This window comes from Neofelis nebulosa, chromosome 2 (assembly GCF_028018385.1).
Source record: "Neofelis nebulosa isolate mNeoNeb1 chromosome 2, mNeoNeb1.pri, whole genome shotgun sequence".
Classification (NCBI taxonomy): Eukaryota; Metazoa; Chordata; class Mammalia; order Carnivora; family Felidae; genus Neofelis; species Neofelis nebulosa.
Genome location: NC_080783.1, coordinates 26,311,078 through 26,328,527, shown reverse-complemented (window position 1 = coordinate 26,328,527; position 17,450 = coordinate 26,311,078). Strand labels below are relative to the sequence as shown.

At 38.1% G+C, this 17,450-nt stretch overlaps 1 protein-coding gene across 1 annotated transcript in view; it reads left to right on the top strand.

Annotated features, from left to right (window-relative positions):
* CPS1 (carbamoyl-phosphate synthase 1) overlaps positions 1-17,450 on the top strand; it is a 128,847-nt gene that overhangs the window by 25,367 nt on the left and 86,030 nt on the right. The window contains exons 3-11 of the mRNA XM_058706225.1: positions 1,190-1,334; positions 2,863-2,952; positions 4,892-4,948; positions 8,195-8,287; positions 11,062-11,151; positions 12,860-12,988; positions 13,997-14,103; positions 14,948-15,086; positions 15,965-16,042. Coding sequence (XP_058562208.1) covers positions 1,190-1,334; positions 2,863-2,952; positions 4,892-4,948; positions 8,195-8,287; positions 11,062-11,151; positions 12,860-12,988; positions 13,997-14,103; positions 14,948-15,086; positions 15,965-16,042 — 928 coding nt within the window. The remainder of the gene's footprint in view (positions 1-1,189; positions 1,335-2,862; positions 2,953-4,891; positions 4,949-8,194; positions 8,288-11,061; positions 11,152-12,859; positions 12,989-13,996; positions 14,104-14,947; positions 15,087-15,964; positions 16,043-17,450) is intronic.

Sequence of the window (17,450 nt, the reverse complement as noted above, 5' to 3'; positions counted from 1 at the left end):
CCGGACTTTAAAATAAAAACCTACTACATTTATGTTATTAATTTTGGTATAGATATTAATTCATTCATTTTAAATGTTCAGTGAATTTTAATAAACATATATACCCATGCAGCCACCATTGATGTAATAAGGATTCTCTTCAGTTTCCTAAATGATATTTTTTTAAAAACTTAAAAATGTTTGACAGTTAATATTTTGGTGATATTGGCCCTAACAGTAAATATTAGTTTGGACTCAGGTCTGGTAGACAAGTGGAAACTTCAGGATATCTACAAACTTTAAATAGAACAATATTTAAAAAATGAAGACTCTATGGGGCGTCTGGGTGGCTCAGTCGATTAAACGTCTGACTCTTGGTTTCGACTCAAGTCATGATCTCACCATTTGTGAGTTCGAGCCCTACGTGGGGCTCTGCATTGACAGTGTGGAACCTGCTTGGGTTTCTCTCTCTCTCTCTGCCCCTTCTCTGCTTGTGTGCATGCAATCTCTCTCTCTCTCTCTCTCTCTCTCTCTCTCTCTCTCTCTCTCTCAAATAAATAAACTTAAAAAAAATATTTAAAAAAACAATGAAGACCCTGTGAAGGAAATTGTAAGGAATTAAAAATTTTAAGAAATTGAGGGAATGAAAATTACATGAGAATATGCCTTAGTACTTAAGAGTCCATTTGTTTTAAAAGCAGAATCAGACCCACAAGTACAGAGAACAAACTACGGTTGCCAGAAAGAGGGGTGGGGGAAGGGCAAAATGGGTAAAGGAGAGTGGAAAGTACAGTTGCAGTTATAGAATAAATAAGTCACAGGAATAAAGGGTACCACATAGGGAATATGGTCAGTGATACCGTAATAGCTTGTGTCATGACAGATGGTAGCTACACTTGTGAGCAGAGCATAACACATAGAGACGCTGAATTACTATGTTGTAGGCCTAAAATTAACGCAACACTGTGTGTCAACTATACTCAAATGGAAATTAAAAAAAAAAAAGAATCAGTTTGTCTTTTCATATCAGTCATATCATGGGATACATTTTCATCTTCTAGATTTTCTAAAATCTAGAAGCAGGTTTACAGGATTTTAATCTCATGTTCTGTCATTTTCAAGGGTTCAATAGTTAAGGGCATGTATGTATGTTGTAGTTTTGTAGTTACGTGCATTTTTTTGTTGGTAATTTTTTGACGTGTTTACTCAGGTACCCAGAAGCCCTTACTGACCCTGCCTACAAGGGACAGATTCTCACCATGGCCAATCCCATTATTGGGAATGGTGGAGCCCCTGACACTACTGCCCTGGATGAACTGGGACTCAGCAAATATTTGGAGTCTGATGGAATTAAGGTAGTGCCAGTGACAACTATTTAAAAAGTTTCAATCTGGGGTGTCTGCCTGGCTCGGTCGCTAGAGCATGCAACTCTTGATCTCAGGGTCGTGAGTTTGAGCCCCATGTTGGATGTGGAGTCTACTCTAAAAAAAACAAGAAGTCTTGGGGCGCCTGAGTGGCTCAATAGGTTGAGCATCTGACTTCAGCTCAGGTCATGATCTCACAGTTTGTGAGTTCAAGCCCCACGTCAGGCTCTGTGCTGACAGCTTGGAGTCGAGCCTGTTTCAGATTCCGTGTTTCCCTCTCTCTTTGTTCCTCCCCTGCTCACTCTCACTCTGTCTCTCTCAAAAATAAATAAACATAAGGGGCGCCTGGGTGGCTCAGTCTGTTAAGCGTCCGACTTCGGCTCAGGTCGTGATCTCATGGTCTGTGAGTTTGAGCCCCGCGTTGGGCTCTGTGCTGACATCTTAGAGCCTGGAGCCTGCTTCAGATTCTGTGTCTCCCTCTCTCTCTGTCCCTCCCCCACTCATGCTCTGTCTCTCTCTGTCTCAGAAATAAATAAACATTAAAAAAAATATGTAAAATAAGTAAATAAACATAAAAAAAGAAGAAGTTTCAACTGAAGGGGGGATAGTTGATTTATTTTTAAGAATCTAGGGTGGGCAAAGTTTCTCTCTAATACTGTAGTACAAACCATTAAATTCATGTTCTCAACCTTATTCCTATGTATATGAGAATAATTTTTAACATAACATTATTTTGAATTTCATTTTTCATGACACTTTGCATTTGTTCTTAATGCCTTGGATGAAACTTGGCTTAATTTGGAAAGATGTTGTTATGAGTCTAAATGACAACTATGCTGCAAGAAATGGTGATGAATTACCCTTTAAAAGATCCTTGGTAATCAACTCTGTATCAACTATTTGCCTTTTAATCTTATCTTATTTAGAGGATGAATAAAAGATAACTTGTATGCCATTCTAAAAGTAAACACATTAAGATTTCCTAATCAAAATAAATTTGGATAATATTAGGAATGTGGACCATATAAACAATTAAAAAATGTATACTCCAAATTAATCACTCTATGTTTTCATTCTTTTTTTTTTTTTTTGCCACTCTATTTTTGAATGACTTGGACTGATCATTTAGATTAATTCTATTTCTCACAATTTTCCCCATATTTCTCAGCCTCCTTTAAATGTAGCCAAAAATTATTTATTCTTCATGTACATTAAACAAATGATTATTAACTAGATTATTGATAAATTCCATGGAGAAAAGGTACCAGGGTGCTGAGAAGTCGGGGACAGGAGTTAGCAACTGGGCTAAGACTTTTCCTCAACATGGTGATTAAGGCAACAGTGATGTATTTTAAGAGAAAAATGTTGATCCTGTTCCTTTTCCCTCAAGTCCCAAGGATTTTAAGCCTTGTATCAATGGATATAATAAACCTTTTAAAAAAAATGCAAACTGTTATGACAAGTCACAAGAATTGTGTAATATTTCGTGGTCACGCCTTTCAAACAACTCTGTTTCTAGGTTGCAGGTTTGCTGGTTCTGAACTATAGCAATGACTACCACCACTGGCTGGCTAACAAGAGTCTTGGGCAGTGGCTACAAGAAGAAAAGGTGAGAAATACGCAGGCTGCACTGTCTGGACTAATTCTCTCTCTCTCTCTCTCTCTCTCTCTCTCTCTCTCTCTCTCTCTCTCTCTCTCGGACCAATTCTCTTCTAAACCCTGAGGGCCACATATTTTTAGTGTAATCCACTAGGTGGCACATGCTTGGTAGCACTTCTCTTTGAGGAAAGAGGCTAGAGAAAATTTTAGAATTTTCTATATTCTTGAGCCACTTAATTTTCCCATCCCCTTTTACCCAGGACCACGGTATGTATTTCTGTAATGGCTTTTAGTACCAGCCTTACCATCAACTAGCTGTGTGATTTTGTGCAGGTCGTGTAACCATACCACACTTTCTGAATCTTTAACTCTTATGAAAGCATAAACAGATTGCTGTTGTTTCTTTTAGCTTAAACGTTGTGACTCTATGATGCATAATTAGATATAATCTTATTTGAAGTAGTACGTGAAAAGGGTTAAAAACGTTATCTTATACTTTCCTTAGTTTAAGTACTATTTTGTAATAAAGTAACAGGATTCTCCTGGTTTGAATGTCAGATGTACTTAAAGTTAAGGGACCTGCTGTATTTGGCTTCATCTCCAGTGTTGCTGGATTTGCTTTTTGTTGGATTGGTGCGGGGCCCGTAACTGGCAGAATATGATTCCGAGAAAGCTCTGCCACGCCAATGAGCATCTGTGTATTGGGGTTAAATGTTGCTCCTTTCTGAGAAATCAAGAAATCTTAATTTTGGCTTCCTGGGTCTCATTCTTTCTAGATTTTGAAAGGGAGAAAAAGGCATTTATGTCATCCCCTGAATTACTACTATTTTATTCTCAACCATTATCTGAATTTACTTCCCTTACCCAGACAACTAATTTTTGTAATGGTCATTGAGGAGACCCTCGCTCTAGTGTTTCCTTTGTGTCATTAGGGAACTGATATGACAGCTGCTCTGCGTAAGAACTAACAGTTTGAGCAAGAACTTAATTCATGACTTGTTAGTTTGTTTTTAAAACGTGCTTGGAATAGGGGCGCCTGGGTGACTCAGCTGGTTAAGCCTCCGACCCTTAATTTTGGCTCAGGTCAAGATCTCACAGTTGGTGAGATCTTGCCCTTTGTGGGGCTATGTGCTGACAGCGTAGGGCATGCTTGGGATTCTCTCTTTCCCTTTCTCTCTGCCCCTCTTTCAAAGTAAATAAATATACATTAAAAATTAAAAAAAATGCACTTTGAATAGAGTAGAAGAGCATCTAAGAGAGTAATCAGTTCACCTCCTTCTATGTATGTACAGGTGAGGAAAAACATGTTGCTCAAACATCACTGAAATAAATGGTGGAAGAAAAGAAATTAGAACTTATTTTTCGGATTCCTAACTCATCGCCCTTTTATTTTACCATATCTGTCTCTATCCAAACTACTCAAAGAAAAGAAAACAAATGGTGGTATTGCCTGATTTCCTAATAGGATGGGCAAACTTATTACATCCTGATTACTTAGCAAGCACCTTCAGAAAAATGTGTTGAGTGTGTAGTAGGTAGTAGGAACATTTGGCTCAAAACATGGATTTGCATGTATTTACATATGATTGCTTCTGCAGTTCACAAATCCATTATTTATCTATATAAATACATGTAATAATATAAATATATAACATTGCCTCTTTAACATCTTGTGTTAAAAGAAACAAAACTATAGCAGAAGATAGATGTTCAGAATTTCTCATTTTTTATTCTGTGGAAGGTCCTGGGTATTCAGAGTCCTGTTCCCAACTGGAACAGCAATTTACCGTGTTCTGACAACACAGTCACCCTGGGTCAGAGTAAAGAAGGAGTAGGGAAATTATTTACTGCTCAAGAAGATAGATGATGCTAAGTTTGTAACTTGAAAACAATATGCTGGATCTTATTTCCTCCAATTTCACTGTCACTACAAATTTTCTTTCTTATAGGTCCCTGCAATTTATGGAGTGGATACAAGAATGCTGACTAAAATAATTCGGGATAAGGTATGATCATCATCTTTAGCCAACCCTATGTTTCTTTATATGTGTACATATAATTCTTTATATATGTGTATGTATATTTATATATACATATATAATTTATATATATAAATTAAAAATATATATACTATACTCTCTATATATAAACTTAAATATTATATTTTTTCTCAGTGCTCAGGGAATCCAACAGTATGAAAGAGCAAATCTGGCCAATTGCTGTCATTTGGTCCTCTGTCATCTTGTTTTACTATTTCTAATGTAATTTTTCAGACTTAATACTTGATTGGGATGTTTGTTGCTGAATGGATTTGAGATTAATTCACTTGGCAGCAGGATATTGAGTGCCTACTGGGTGTTCACTATCCCAGTGAGTCAAGGCCTTTATAAGTCAGCTCATGTGACAGTGAGACCAGTGGAGGAGGTAACCAGGTGCATAATTTTGCCTCAGGTGAATGCTGGCATGCTGAAAAATGTAAACTAGAAAGTGTGCAATACTTTTGCTGTTATTTGTTCGGTTTCCTTGGAGTGGTTATCTGTGAAATTAGTGAGTTCTATTTCATAAGTGGGTACAATGAGCCCTGCATACGTTACCTCAATTATATACTCTTTCTTAAGACTATTCAAAAGACCAAGGTGATAAAAGGTAAGTTTAACTTCTAGTTGGCACATCTCATAGCTGAAACATCTGACCCCTCCTTTGACAATATCTCATCACCATCTGCTTGCTTTTTCTTGTTGTGAGAGGAGGACACTATTTTTTTTTTCATACACAAAATCTTCACATCCCAAAACACAAAGACACTTTACCTCACTACTATGAATTAAATTCCCCAAATGCCACTGAAATTTTTTCATTAAATTATATTACATAAAAAAGAAAAAATAATAAATGATATATTTGCAAAGTGAAATGGATTCTTCAAGCAAATCCGTTGCAGACTCCCTGTTAGAAACTATATTGACATAGGATCTCTGTACACAGAAAGAACAGCTTTCTGAAAACAGCTCTTTGTAAATAAGGCACACCACATACCCATGACTAGAAGGAGGACAGTGAGAGTTTACAATATCCTGTCCCTCACCTCTGCTTTTACTTCCTCCTTCATAATTTTCCTGAGAATAGATGTTAATGAGATTGTACATCCCAAGTTGATTCTTGTGTTTTCTTAGCCCAGTGGTATTGTGGGAGCAGTAAACAGCGGTAAGGCTACTTGAATGGGAAGGGAATAAAATTGGGAAATTCAATTTGGGCTGCGGAATCAGCGGGTGAATAAAAATATAGTCAAGCCTAATGATTTGGAAAAATGCTTTACAAGACTGTATTGTACTCTTCATGTGATATGTTGGCTTAAGATGAACCCTCTTTTATCACAGGTGGTTACGTTCTCAAAATTCGGCTGAATAGTGGCACCTGGGTGGCTCAGTCAGTTAAGTGTCTGACTCTCGACTCTTGATTTTTGGCTCAGATCATGATCTCTTAGTTCCTGAGCAGGAGACCCATGGGATTCTCTGTCTCCCTCTCTCTGCCCCTCCTCCACGCACACACTCCTCTCTCAAAAATAAATAAACATTAAAAAAATAGGCTGAATGGATTAGCACAGGTAAAATAGTAGTATTGCCTCTTATATTTGACTATGTTGGTTATATTTGACTATGTTGGTTCATATTAAAAATGTATATTTTGTGACTTTCTGTTCTGTTAATCTTAGGTTGAAAGGTAAGATTGTATTTCATTCAGCATGCTTTAAAAAAAGAGGGAATGAGAACTGAAAACCACATTTCAAAATTAGGGATCCATAAACATGGTCAAGGAATTCTGTGATTTGGATGATAAGAGTAAATAGAGACCATCATGAAATGTAATAATCCAGCGTGGAAGTGAAAAGTGGTTTATAGTTCTTTTTCCCAGAGTGTGAGGTAGCACTCTGGTCTAATAATCACATCAAAATAACCATCATGTTTGAATGATGTGCTGGTACATTCTACCCTCACTCATTCCCAAGTGACTACTTCTTCCCTTAAGGAATATATTTCAAAAGGAAACAAAAGCTTCTTTCTCTTTCCTTCAATGCAGTAATTTCCTTGGAGAAAGGCAAATCAATTTTGCCTATTTTGACTCCCTCCCACCCCTAATAAAGTCTTGATTACTAAATGTAATATGCCATTTTTCTAAATAGAAAAAAACTAGACTTACTAATAAGTAAATCTCAAGACATTGCTAATAATAAGAAAACATTTGCCATCTTCAGCTAGCAAGGCTAATTTGTGAAAACTTCAGAGAGGTCTAAACATTCTTTAAAGTTCAGGTCCTTAAGGACACCTGGACATTTACATATCTAAAGCAGTGAATATTTTCAATGCTTCTTCTCAAAATTGATGACTTACTTGGCATTTCATCTTTCTTTTTAAAATTTTTTTAATGTTTATTTATTTTTGAGACAGAGGGAGACAGAGCGCAAGTGGGGGAGGGGCAGAGAGAGCAGGAGACACAGAATTGGAAGCAGGCTCCAGGCTCTGAGCTGTCAGCACAGAGCCCGATGCGGGCCGAACCCATGAACCATGAGATCATGACCTGAGCTGAAGTCGGACGCCCAACCGACTGAGCCACCCAGGCACCCCTCTTTCTTTCTTTCTTTCTTTCTTTCTTTCTTTCTTTCTTTCTTTCTTTCTTTCTTTCTTTCTTTCTTTCTTTCTTTCTTTCTTTCTTTCAAGTTATCTCTATGCCCAATGTGGGGCTCAAACTCATAACCCTGAGATCGAGTCACATGCTTTACTGACTGAACCAGCCAGGTGCCCGCATTTCACATCTTTTTGTAAATGAATTTTACTATCATAATGTAATTAATTCTCATTCTTTTCAATTTTCTACAATTTTTAGATTTCTTATTTTCTTCTCAATAGATTGTTTTGTCCATGTCTCCCATGAACGATCTTTAGGTCATATGCACTAAGGGAATAGGTAGCCTAAATAGTTTAATTGGCACCGTCTGGAGCTTGGAGGCCTGAATTCTGATGCCTTTTGATCTTGCTTACTCCAGGTCACAATCTCAGCCCTAAAAAAATGAATTGTACTTCCCATAGCATTTCTCAAAATGTACCATGCATCTTTCCAGGTTGAGAAGATGAGGATCTTCTTTCTGCTGATGGTTTTGAGTAGTTATAAAGACATTTAGATCTTGGAGCTGCTGTGTAGGTCCCTGTGAATGGATCCTGTTAGCACCTTAACTGTCTAATTTTTTGATTTGACAGGGTACCATGCTCGGGAAGATTGAATTTGAAGGTCAGTCTGTGGATTTCGTGGATCCAAATAAGCAGAATTTGATCGCTGAGGTTTCAACCAAGGTGAGAGATTTCCCTTCACATTTTGTAGTTTTATTTCTTGTAATATCAAAATCTTCACTGAGGCGGAGGTCATCTTCCTGAAGTACCAGAGTTGAGGGAAAAAAGGATCTCATAGCATCTGAAATATACAAATCATTCCGTTTAAAGTTAGTAACTTTTTGGGGCGCCTGGGTGGCTCAATTGGTTAAGCGTCCGACTTCAGCTCAGGTCACAATCTCACGGTCCGTGAGTTCGAGCCCCGTGTCGAGCTCTAGGCTGATGGCTCAGAGCCTGGAGCCTGCTTCCGATTCTGTGTCTCCCTCTCTCTCTGCCCCTCCCCCATTCATGCTCTGTCTCTCTCTGTCTCAAAAATAAATAAACGTTAAAACAAAAATTTAAAGTTAGTAACTTTTACTTGCATTGATCTAGCATCAATCAGAATGGCTATGGAGAATAACATTTCATGAAGAATTCCAGCTGTGAGAACTTTGGTCCACCAAGGTTCTTTTTTTCTTTTTTTTCTTTTTTTTAATGTTTATTTAGTTTTGAGAGAGAGAGAGAGAGAGAGAGAGAGAGAGAGAGAGAGAACGAGTGGGGGAGGTGTAGAGAGAGAGAAAGACACAAAATCCAAAGCAGGCTCCAGACTCTGAGCTGTCAGCACTGAGCCCGACTCACTGCTCAAACTCATGAACCATGAGATCATGACCTGAGCCAAAGCTGGACACTTAACCGACTGAGCCACCCAGGTGCCCCCACCAGGGCCTTTTCTTAAGAAAATGTTATTAAAGGACTGAAAATTGCCTGATTAATAGCATGTCAGCCTCAGAGAAAACACATGTTGATATTATCTGGTATTCCTGTTCCTATTTCTATTCACATGGAAATGGGAGACAAGGATTATAGGTCCTAGACAATCAGTACTGAGCCTTGATGTTGGGCTCAGGCATGCATTCACAGGATGCTGAAGCATAAGAAAGATGAGTTGTTAAAGACAGTGAATTTTAAATTATATGTAATTGTTTATATATTTGAAATTTGATCATGCCATATGCAGTAATCTCTTGTTTTTAATTCCAAAATTTGTCCATTCAAATGGCATGGAACTATTTTTCTGTATTTTTTTCTAGACATTTCCCTGTGAAGTGATTTGGTCTGAGACACAGCATGAAAAAGTGTTATTTTTCCTTTTAGAATTGAGAGCTACCTTGGGGATCTAGTGTAGGATTTTCTACATGTGAGAAATGTTGACCTAAAGAAATTCACCTTAAAAAAATTCTGTGGTAATGAGGTTAAAAACACTGCATAACATATTCCTCTCTTCAAGAGTCATAATACAAATTCATATATTCATGTGTCTGTGAATTCTTGCTTAAAACTGCTATCATTCTGTATGAAGAGCATATAATGTATTTATGTAGAGACTAGAAAAAAGGAGCCTACCTGTATTTTTATATACATCATATGAAGAGAGAGATTGCAATGGTGAAAACTGTCCCTGTTTCTTGATGCTTGGTGCAATTAAATAATTTCATTGTAACTGTGATAAAATGCATATTTGTATCAGACTATATTCTATGAGTTTTATTTGGATATGGTTGATAACTTAATTCATTGTCTTGTAATTGCAATTTGATGTAGCTACAACTAGATGGTAATATTGCTTTATTTTGTACCAGAAGCCTAAGGTTAAAAATAAGTATATACTTTTTCAAATTATGTGATGAGAGAGATTATCTGTAGCATTTATAGATCAGCTCAGCAATAATTTCTGCAGATCATGGAAAGAATGGGGTATTTTTTCTTTAGGATAGTTAGCTAAAGAAAAAAATGTGGCAAACTTTAGATATATTTTTTCAAGTACAATCTAAGGATTGTCATTTCCCATTCTATAGAGTGTGCGGAGAGTGGAGAGTAGAGAGTAGATATTTCAGTTAAAGTAAAATACTCTTTCAAATATCCAGGTTGCAACTTTTATCTAAAACTTTTTGGAAACATTGAAATCATCCTAAATTCAGAATATACTAGCTAATTCTCAAAGCTGAAATCCGTGTGGGCACCCAGTCCTCTAGGCTTTCTGTTTCTATTATTTCTCCTTTTATGACTTTGGGGAACTGATTCTTGGGTAAATGCCTGTGAAAATGGGTCTGACTCCAAGCAGTGCTTAAGATGTAGGTAATGATTATCATATGCTTGGGGATCCTTTTATGAAGCCTATCATTTCAATGCGGATAAATGCATAGTAACCTAAAGAGACCAGTGGTCTACACTAGCTTAGCAATCATCCGATTCTCATCCTGATTTTATCCATTAGCCCCACTGCATAAGCCTAATGCACAACAGCTCTACCCCATCCAGCCTTTATTACAAGTTGAAGATCAAGTGGTATTTAAAGCATGATGTATCTATTACCACATCTGCCTAGTGCTGAATCAGGCGGTAATACTTGAAAATTCCATTGCCACTGGTTGTTAATGAGGCAAATCATGGGAGAGATTATTGTTAACTATGGAAGCAACCAATTTCTCAGGGACCATTGTTATTACTGTAATCTACATTTTATGTAAAACAGCAAAGTACCCTTTGCTTCATAAGAAAAGGTACAGTCTGTGGCACTTGCTGTGCCTTTCTTCTACATTGATTGTTAACTGCCAGTCACTCCCTAGTAGTCAGCAATCACCCTGTTACCAATGTAAGTGCTAAGCATCTTCAGGTGTTATGATATGTTGTGTTTATGATATTGGTGTGCTGCTCACAGCTAGACCTTCCCTCTCACTCTCTGCTTTTTCGAATGGCAGGATGTCAAGGTGTATGGCAAAGGAAACCCCACAAAAGTGGTAGCTATAGACTGTGGCATCAAAAACAATGTAATTCGCCTTCTAGTAAAGGTAAGTAATTTGTTGCATCTCGAGGGTGAGGATTTGTAATATTGATCTTTTTAGTGTGAAACTGATTTCCCTTTTCTGTTTCAGAGAAAGCTAATGTGTTCTCTCAGAATGTCAGGGGATCCATTCTCTTTTTGCTCTCTTTGATCTACAAAATAAAATTTATTCCTGTTAAAATTAGAGATGTGGAGTGTGTTTTTAAAAAATCTTTAAAGGCCACAAACAGAAGAGTGATGACTTCTTATCACTCATTGACTGACATTCTGAGACATGCCATGCTTATTTTCTTTGAGTTTAGAGATGACCAAAAATTGAGAGTCAGTTGGAGAACTCCTCCATTGGAGTACAATTATTATGTGACAAATGTTTTCAGGGATCATGCCCTGATAGAGTACAAACTTTCACATTGCTTCATATAAACTCTTAGGCAACCAATTAAAATTAAATGTTAAAAATTCTGCAGGAGAATGTAACCATTATAATGTTTCCTTAAATAGTGTTTTGTTGGGATTTCTCCTTATCCCACTTCTCCATCTCTCTCCCTACCTATGTCTTTCTGTTTCTGTTCCTCTCTCTCTCTCTCATATGCGCACATACACAGATATTTCCATAATACCAAAATAGTTGTGAGTGCAGAGGAATTCTTCAATTCACCTTCTCTTCATTCAAGAGTATCAGCCAAATGATCTAAATCATGATTTTAAATTCTGGCCCATTTTATTAATAAAAACTTGCATGGACTCTTCAGTAGCAGATGCTGTCGATGGCCTATTTGTATCTCTTTCTCATTTCACCATTATAGGGCATTTAGCCCATCCTCCAGTTGCAGAGGCCTGCACTTCATTGCTTGAGGGCTCTCTTTAGTTGGTTGGAGCCTATTGACTGGCAGGAAATACTGTAGAATTAATGATCCCTGGAGCACCCCCTACCTAAAGTCAAGAGAAGTTCAGTGTGTAAATATCTCAACTCTTGCCCCATGACTGAACTATCTTGAGAGTGGATTGTCTACACACTCAGAGTTCCTCAGTGGGCTGAAGCTCTAGGTGTTTACAGAACTTGATAATGCATAATTTATTGGCGTGTGTCACAGTGTCACTTCTTAGAAACCCATCCAAATAAACTCCTTTTTCTCAAATTCTTGTCTCAGGAAATGTTTCTAGGGAAACCATCAAAGATGTCTTCCTACCCACTTCTATATACAAAAGTTCTAATTATTCAATGACAATACATATACTACAGATAATATGAGAAAACGCTAGGAAAGAAGGCTGCTAAAAAATTTGGTCAGGTAAAAAAAGCAAAATTGAAAAAGATGAGAGGTAGACTAGCATAATTTTGCAGAAAATGGATTTCTCTCTCTCTTTTTAAATAACTCTCTACCACAGCTTGTGAAAATAACCTATATTCCTGGGTGCCCAGTCAGGAATTTTTTAAGGCTCTGAAACCTCCTGAAATATGGGAAAGTACATCATTTTTTTCAGGATCAAACTTTAAACATGTTTTTTCTTCACTTTCTGTTGACCACTGGCTCCATCTATATTATACAAAATACAGTGAGCCACCAAAGAATTTTTCACTCAGCATTATTCGTTTGAATCATGTACTCTTTTTCCCCATTAGGGAGTGGTTAATCAAGAGAAGGTCTAGGCAAAATTCTACTTTGGCAAAGAAAAATGTTATTAAATTGATTATTTTTGCATTTCTTTTCTAGCGAGGAGCAGAAGTGCATTTAGTTCCCTGGAATCATGATTTCACCAACATGGAGTATGATGGGCTTTTAATTGCTGGAGGACCCGGGAACCCAGCTCTTGCACAACCACTAATTCAGAATGTCAAAAAGGTACAGGTGCTCCTGGGGGTAGTGTGTATCTGTGTGTGAGGTGGAGGGACTCTGCTATGTAACTGTCACAAAGGCTGTAATATATTTCAGGTATTCCCATATTCTTTTCCACTCCTGTCTATGGCCTCTGAGGCAGTGTCAGCAGACACGGTATGGGAGGAAACAAGGAGGAGAGAGTACCAGAGGCAAAAGGAACCTTTCTTTAGGCAAAGTAACTGGGACTGTGTCCTCGATTCAAGAGAGCAGGAGTCCAACCTCCCAATGTGTCTCTCTGTACAGTCGTAAAATGACAATTCACGTTTCTCACCATGACGTTGGTACCTACAACACCTTCAGGTTTCTAAAGAAACATTAAATTTTGTTTAGTTTATTAAGTACACTTTATTGAATTCTAATGCTACAAATTTGTCAGTCATGTTCTTTTTTTTTTAAATTTTTTTAACGTTTTATTTATTTTTGAGACAGAGAGAGACAGAGCATGAACGGGGGAGGGGCAGAGAGAGAGAGGGAGACACAGAATCGGAAGCAGGCTCCAGGCTCTGAGCCATCAGCCCAGAGCCCGACTCGGGGCTCGAACTCACGGACCGCGAGATTGTGACCTGAGCCGAAGTCGGACGCTTTACCGACTGAGCCACCCAGGCACCCCTCATGTTCTTATTTATAACTTTTTTTTAAGTTTATTTATTTATTTTGAGAGGGTACACACACATGAGAGGGAGATGGGCAGAGAGAGAGAGGGAGAGAGAATATCCCAAGCAGGTTCTGCACTGTCAGCACAGGGACTCCATCTCACTACCGTGAGCTCATGATCTGAGCCAAAATCAAGGGTCGGATGCCCGTCCGACTGAGCCACCTCGGTGCCCCTTTAGCCTTAACTGTTTATTCAATTACTATTTTCTTGTTAATTAAGAAAAAAAAGGATGCTTCATTTTTATTCCTTCAGAGGCAGCATTTGGGGGGGCGGTGTGGAGACTGTACTCTAGTTCGTAAACATTCTCCCTGTATTAGGTTTTGGAGAGTGATCGTAAGGAGCCATTGTTTGGAATCAGTACAGGAAATTTAATAACAGGATTGGCTGCTGGTGCTAAAACCTACAAGATGTCCATGGCCAACAGGTGAGATAGTTATGCTTCTGTTTACAGGTCAAACTGGATCTGCAATGCTGTCAATAACTAAACGCAAAAGACTACAGGCCATTTTCTTTAGAAAAAACAGCTAACTGTACTATTACATGGTTCACAGTTGTCTGACTACCCGATACCACTTTTATTACATTTTTGAAAGGCAGCCTTCTCTAACAATAACGTTGCTGTAGTTTAAAGTTATTTTCCTTCCCTTGGCATAAGTTGAGGTTGTAATATCAAATGACATTATCAAATGATAGACTATCAAATGATATTCTAAGGGAAACTGTTCTGGTTTCTAACATTGTAGGACTCTAGTGTGACTTAAGAACTGGGAAGTCTTCAGGTCCTCTTGGTTTTACTTCTGACCCCACATGATGCCAATTTATTTAATATGGAGCTTTCCCCCACGGCCCCCCCTCTGCATGAAGTGTAATTCAGAATAATTCAGGACAGAGTCATCTCTTTATTATTTCCCCCACACTCTCTGGCTTTAAAATTACCTAGCTCCCTTAAAATAAATCACTTATATTTGTCTGTTAAGCTAGTGAGCAATTCTTAACTTTTGTTATGAGTGCAGTTCTCCCTTTTCTAAAATTGTACAAGTTTAATAGACCTGCTATTTAACACACAGCAAAGCTTCCTGAATTGATTTTTGTTGCTAAAATTATTGGGATTAACAATCTGTGACTTTTCTCACAGAGTAATTTTCACTAAGCAATTGAAACTTTCACATTTTAATAGGCTTTACTTGTTCACTGTTTTACAACAAATGTATTTATATTCTTCTCTTCACTTTTCCTTTTCCTTATTCTTTCTCCCCTTTTCCCTCCAGAGGGCAGAATCAGCCTGTTTTGAATATCACAAACAGACAGGCTTTCATTACTGCTCAGAATCATGGCTATGCCCTGGACAACACCCTTCCTGCTGGCTGGAAACCACTTTTTGTGAATGTCAACGATCAAACCAATGAGGTAGGGCCCTCAATAAACCTGTTCAGTTGGCAATGAGTAATGCTGGGCTTTTAATACTCTGTTATACACATACCTTGTTTATGTGGGCTTTTTTTGATGTGTGTGTGTGTGTATAAGAACTCCTCTTATAGGTTATTTCCCATGGCCCTCTGCTTTTTAAAAAGTCATTTCTGTCTTATTCTCTCATCAGTTGACTCATTAAGATCCACTCTTTGAGTGGTTAATCAGTGACTGTCTTTCACATTGATTGCTAATGGGCATTTGGTAGAGATCTGTTTGGACCTAGTCCATATGGGTCTCTGGGACTCACTTAGCTCTGATGTAGCCTTTGAGAAGACCCTTGGAGAAGTAATTTAGGAGTTGGAAATAAGAAGATTTGAGTTTATTCTGAGACCCTGGGGAGGAGGGCCCAAAGGCTATAGACCAAATCAGTTGTTTTTATTGAGGGGACCACATTTGGTTGAGTCTTTGTTGGCCTGTTTTTTTTTTTTTTTTTTTTTTTAAATTTTTTTTTTCAACGTTTTTATTTATTTTTGGGACAGAGAGAGACAGAGCATGAACGGGGGAGGGGCAGAGAGAGAGGGAGACACAGAATCGGAAACAGGCTCCAGGCTCCGAGCCATCAGCCCAGAGCCCGACGCGGGGCTCGAACTCACGGACCGCGAGATCGTGACCTGGCTGAAGTCGGACGCTTAACCGACTGCGCCACCCAGGCGCCCCTATTGGCCTGTTTTTATTATGGCTGTTAGCTGCTAGAATGTCTTTAAGCCTTTAACTTAGTGTTTTTATTTGGACTTTATTGTCCGCTAAGTAGTACACAGTCCTGGTTAACATTCATTGTTACAGAAGGAATTTCTTCCTATTTCTTATTCCTTTAGGGGATTATGCATGAAAGCAAACCCTTCTTTGGTGTGCAATTCCACCCAGAGGTCAGCCCAGGCCCAACAGACACTGAGGTATGTCAGAAAATAAGACCTATTGTACACTTAGTCTTTTTTAAAATCAGAAATGTATTACTGTGAAAACTTGGGAAACAAAAATAGTCAGCCCAGATGATCTTGGGTAAGAATATTTTCAAGAAGAATACTTTGATAACACACACATTGTATTAAAATTTCCCCATGAATATCATGGAGGAAATCTATCTTCTTTAAAATTTAAAGTGGGAAAACCCTTACGAAACCTGATGTGATGCTATTTTTACTTAAATCGTTATCATTCTAATATATTTAGTTCTGAAATTTACAATGGTTGTACTATGCAAATGAATTCCCTCTTGCTCTCTTGTTCTCATAACTGAAATGAAATTTTAATCCCCCATCTGTGACTTCACAAAAATCCCTATGGCAACTGGTTGTATAGCCAGGAAGGGAGAATAAACAGCAGCGGGAGAAGGAAGAAGGGCAGGGGTATGAGGGAGGGGAGAGGGCGTGCATGCACATATATGTGAGTCAGATGGCTTAAGAAGAGAACCACAAGGAATGCTTAGAAGAATTTTGTTTTTAATTTAAATATTTTTATTTTTGTGTGTGACTTTTTGGTTCAGTGTTCAAAGTCATCTTTCCAAACACAAGCTTCTGGTGACACTCACAAAAGTCTGGAAAGTCTGGTGTGACTTCCTCCCCCACACTCTAAGGCCTCCACTAGTCGTGCTGACAGTTCTTCCCTGTTGGCAGATATTCTCAGAAAAGGCACCTAGGCAAAATGAGGAGAATCAGAATTTTCCCTCTGTAAAGTCTGCTTTCTCACCCGTGAATTGCCTTTTCAGATATTTATGCTTTTTATTTTTTAATATTATCAGGAAATAATGATTTAAGAACAATTAGTTTAATGTTTATTTATTTTTGAGAGAGAGAGAGAGTGCAAGCAGGGGAGGGTCAGAGAGAGAGGGAGACACAGAATCCGAAGCAGGCTCCAGGCTCTGGGCTGTCAGTACAGAGCCCGACACAGGGCTCGAACTCACAAACTGTGAGATCATGACCTGAGCTGAAGTTGGACGCTTAACCCACTGAACCACCCAGGCATCCCAGGAAATAATGATTCTTAATAGCCCAAATCAGTATACCATTACCTACCCATGATGAAAAGCATAAGGAAAATTTGGTGACATACACTATTGCCTAATGCATGGTGAATACTGTTTTCTTTTTATTTAAAATTTAAATATTTTGCCTATATTAGTACATCAGATTAGGAACATTGAAATTAAGGCATGCAACATCCAGTAGTACTTAATCCTTTTTCTTTGTGCTGCCGAAGCTACAAAGTGAATATTTTTGTTGAAATTTGTCATGTCTAGTGAAACAATGGAAGTAGACTCACTGGTAAAGCTAAGAATAAACTTTAGAGATATTTTTAGAGTGG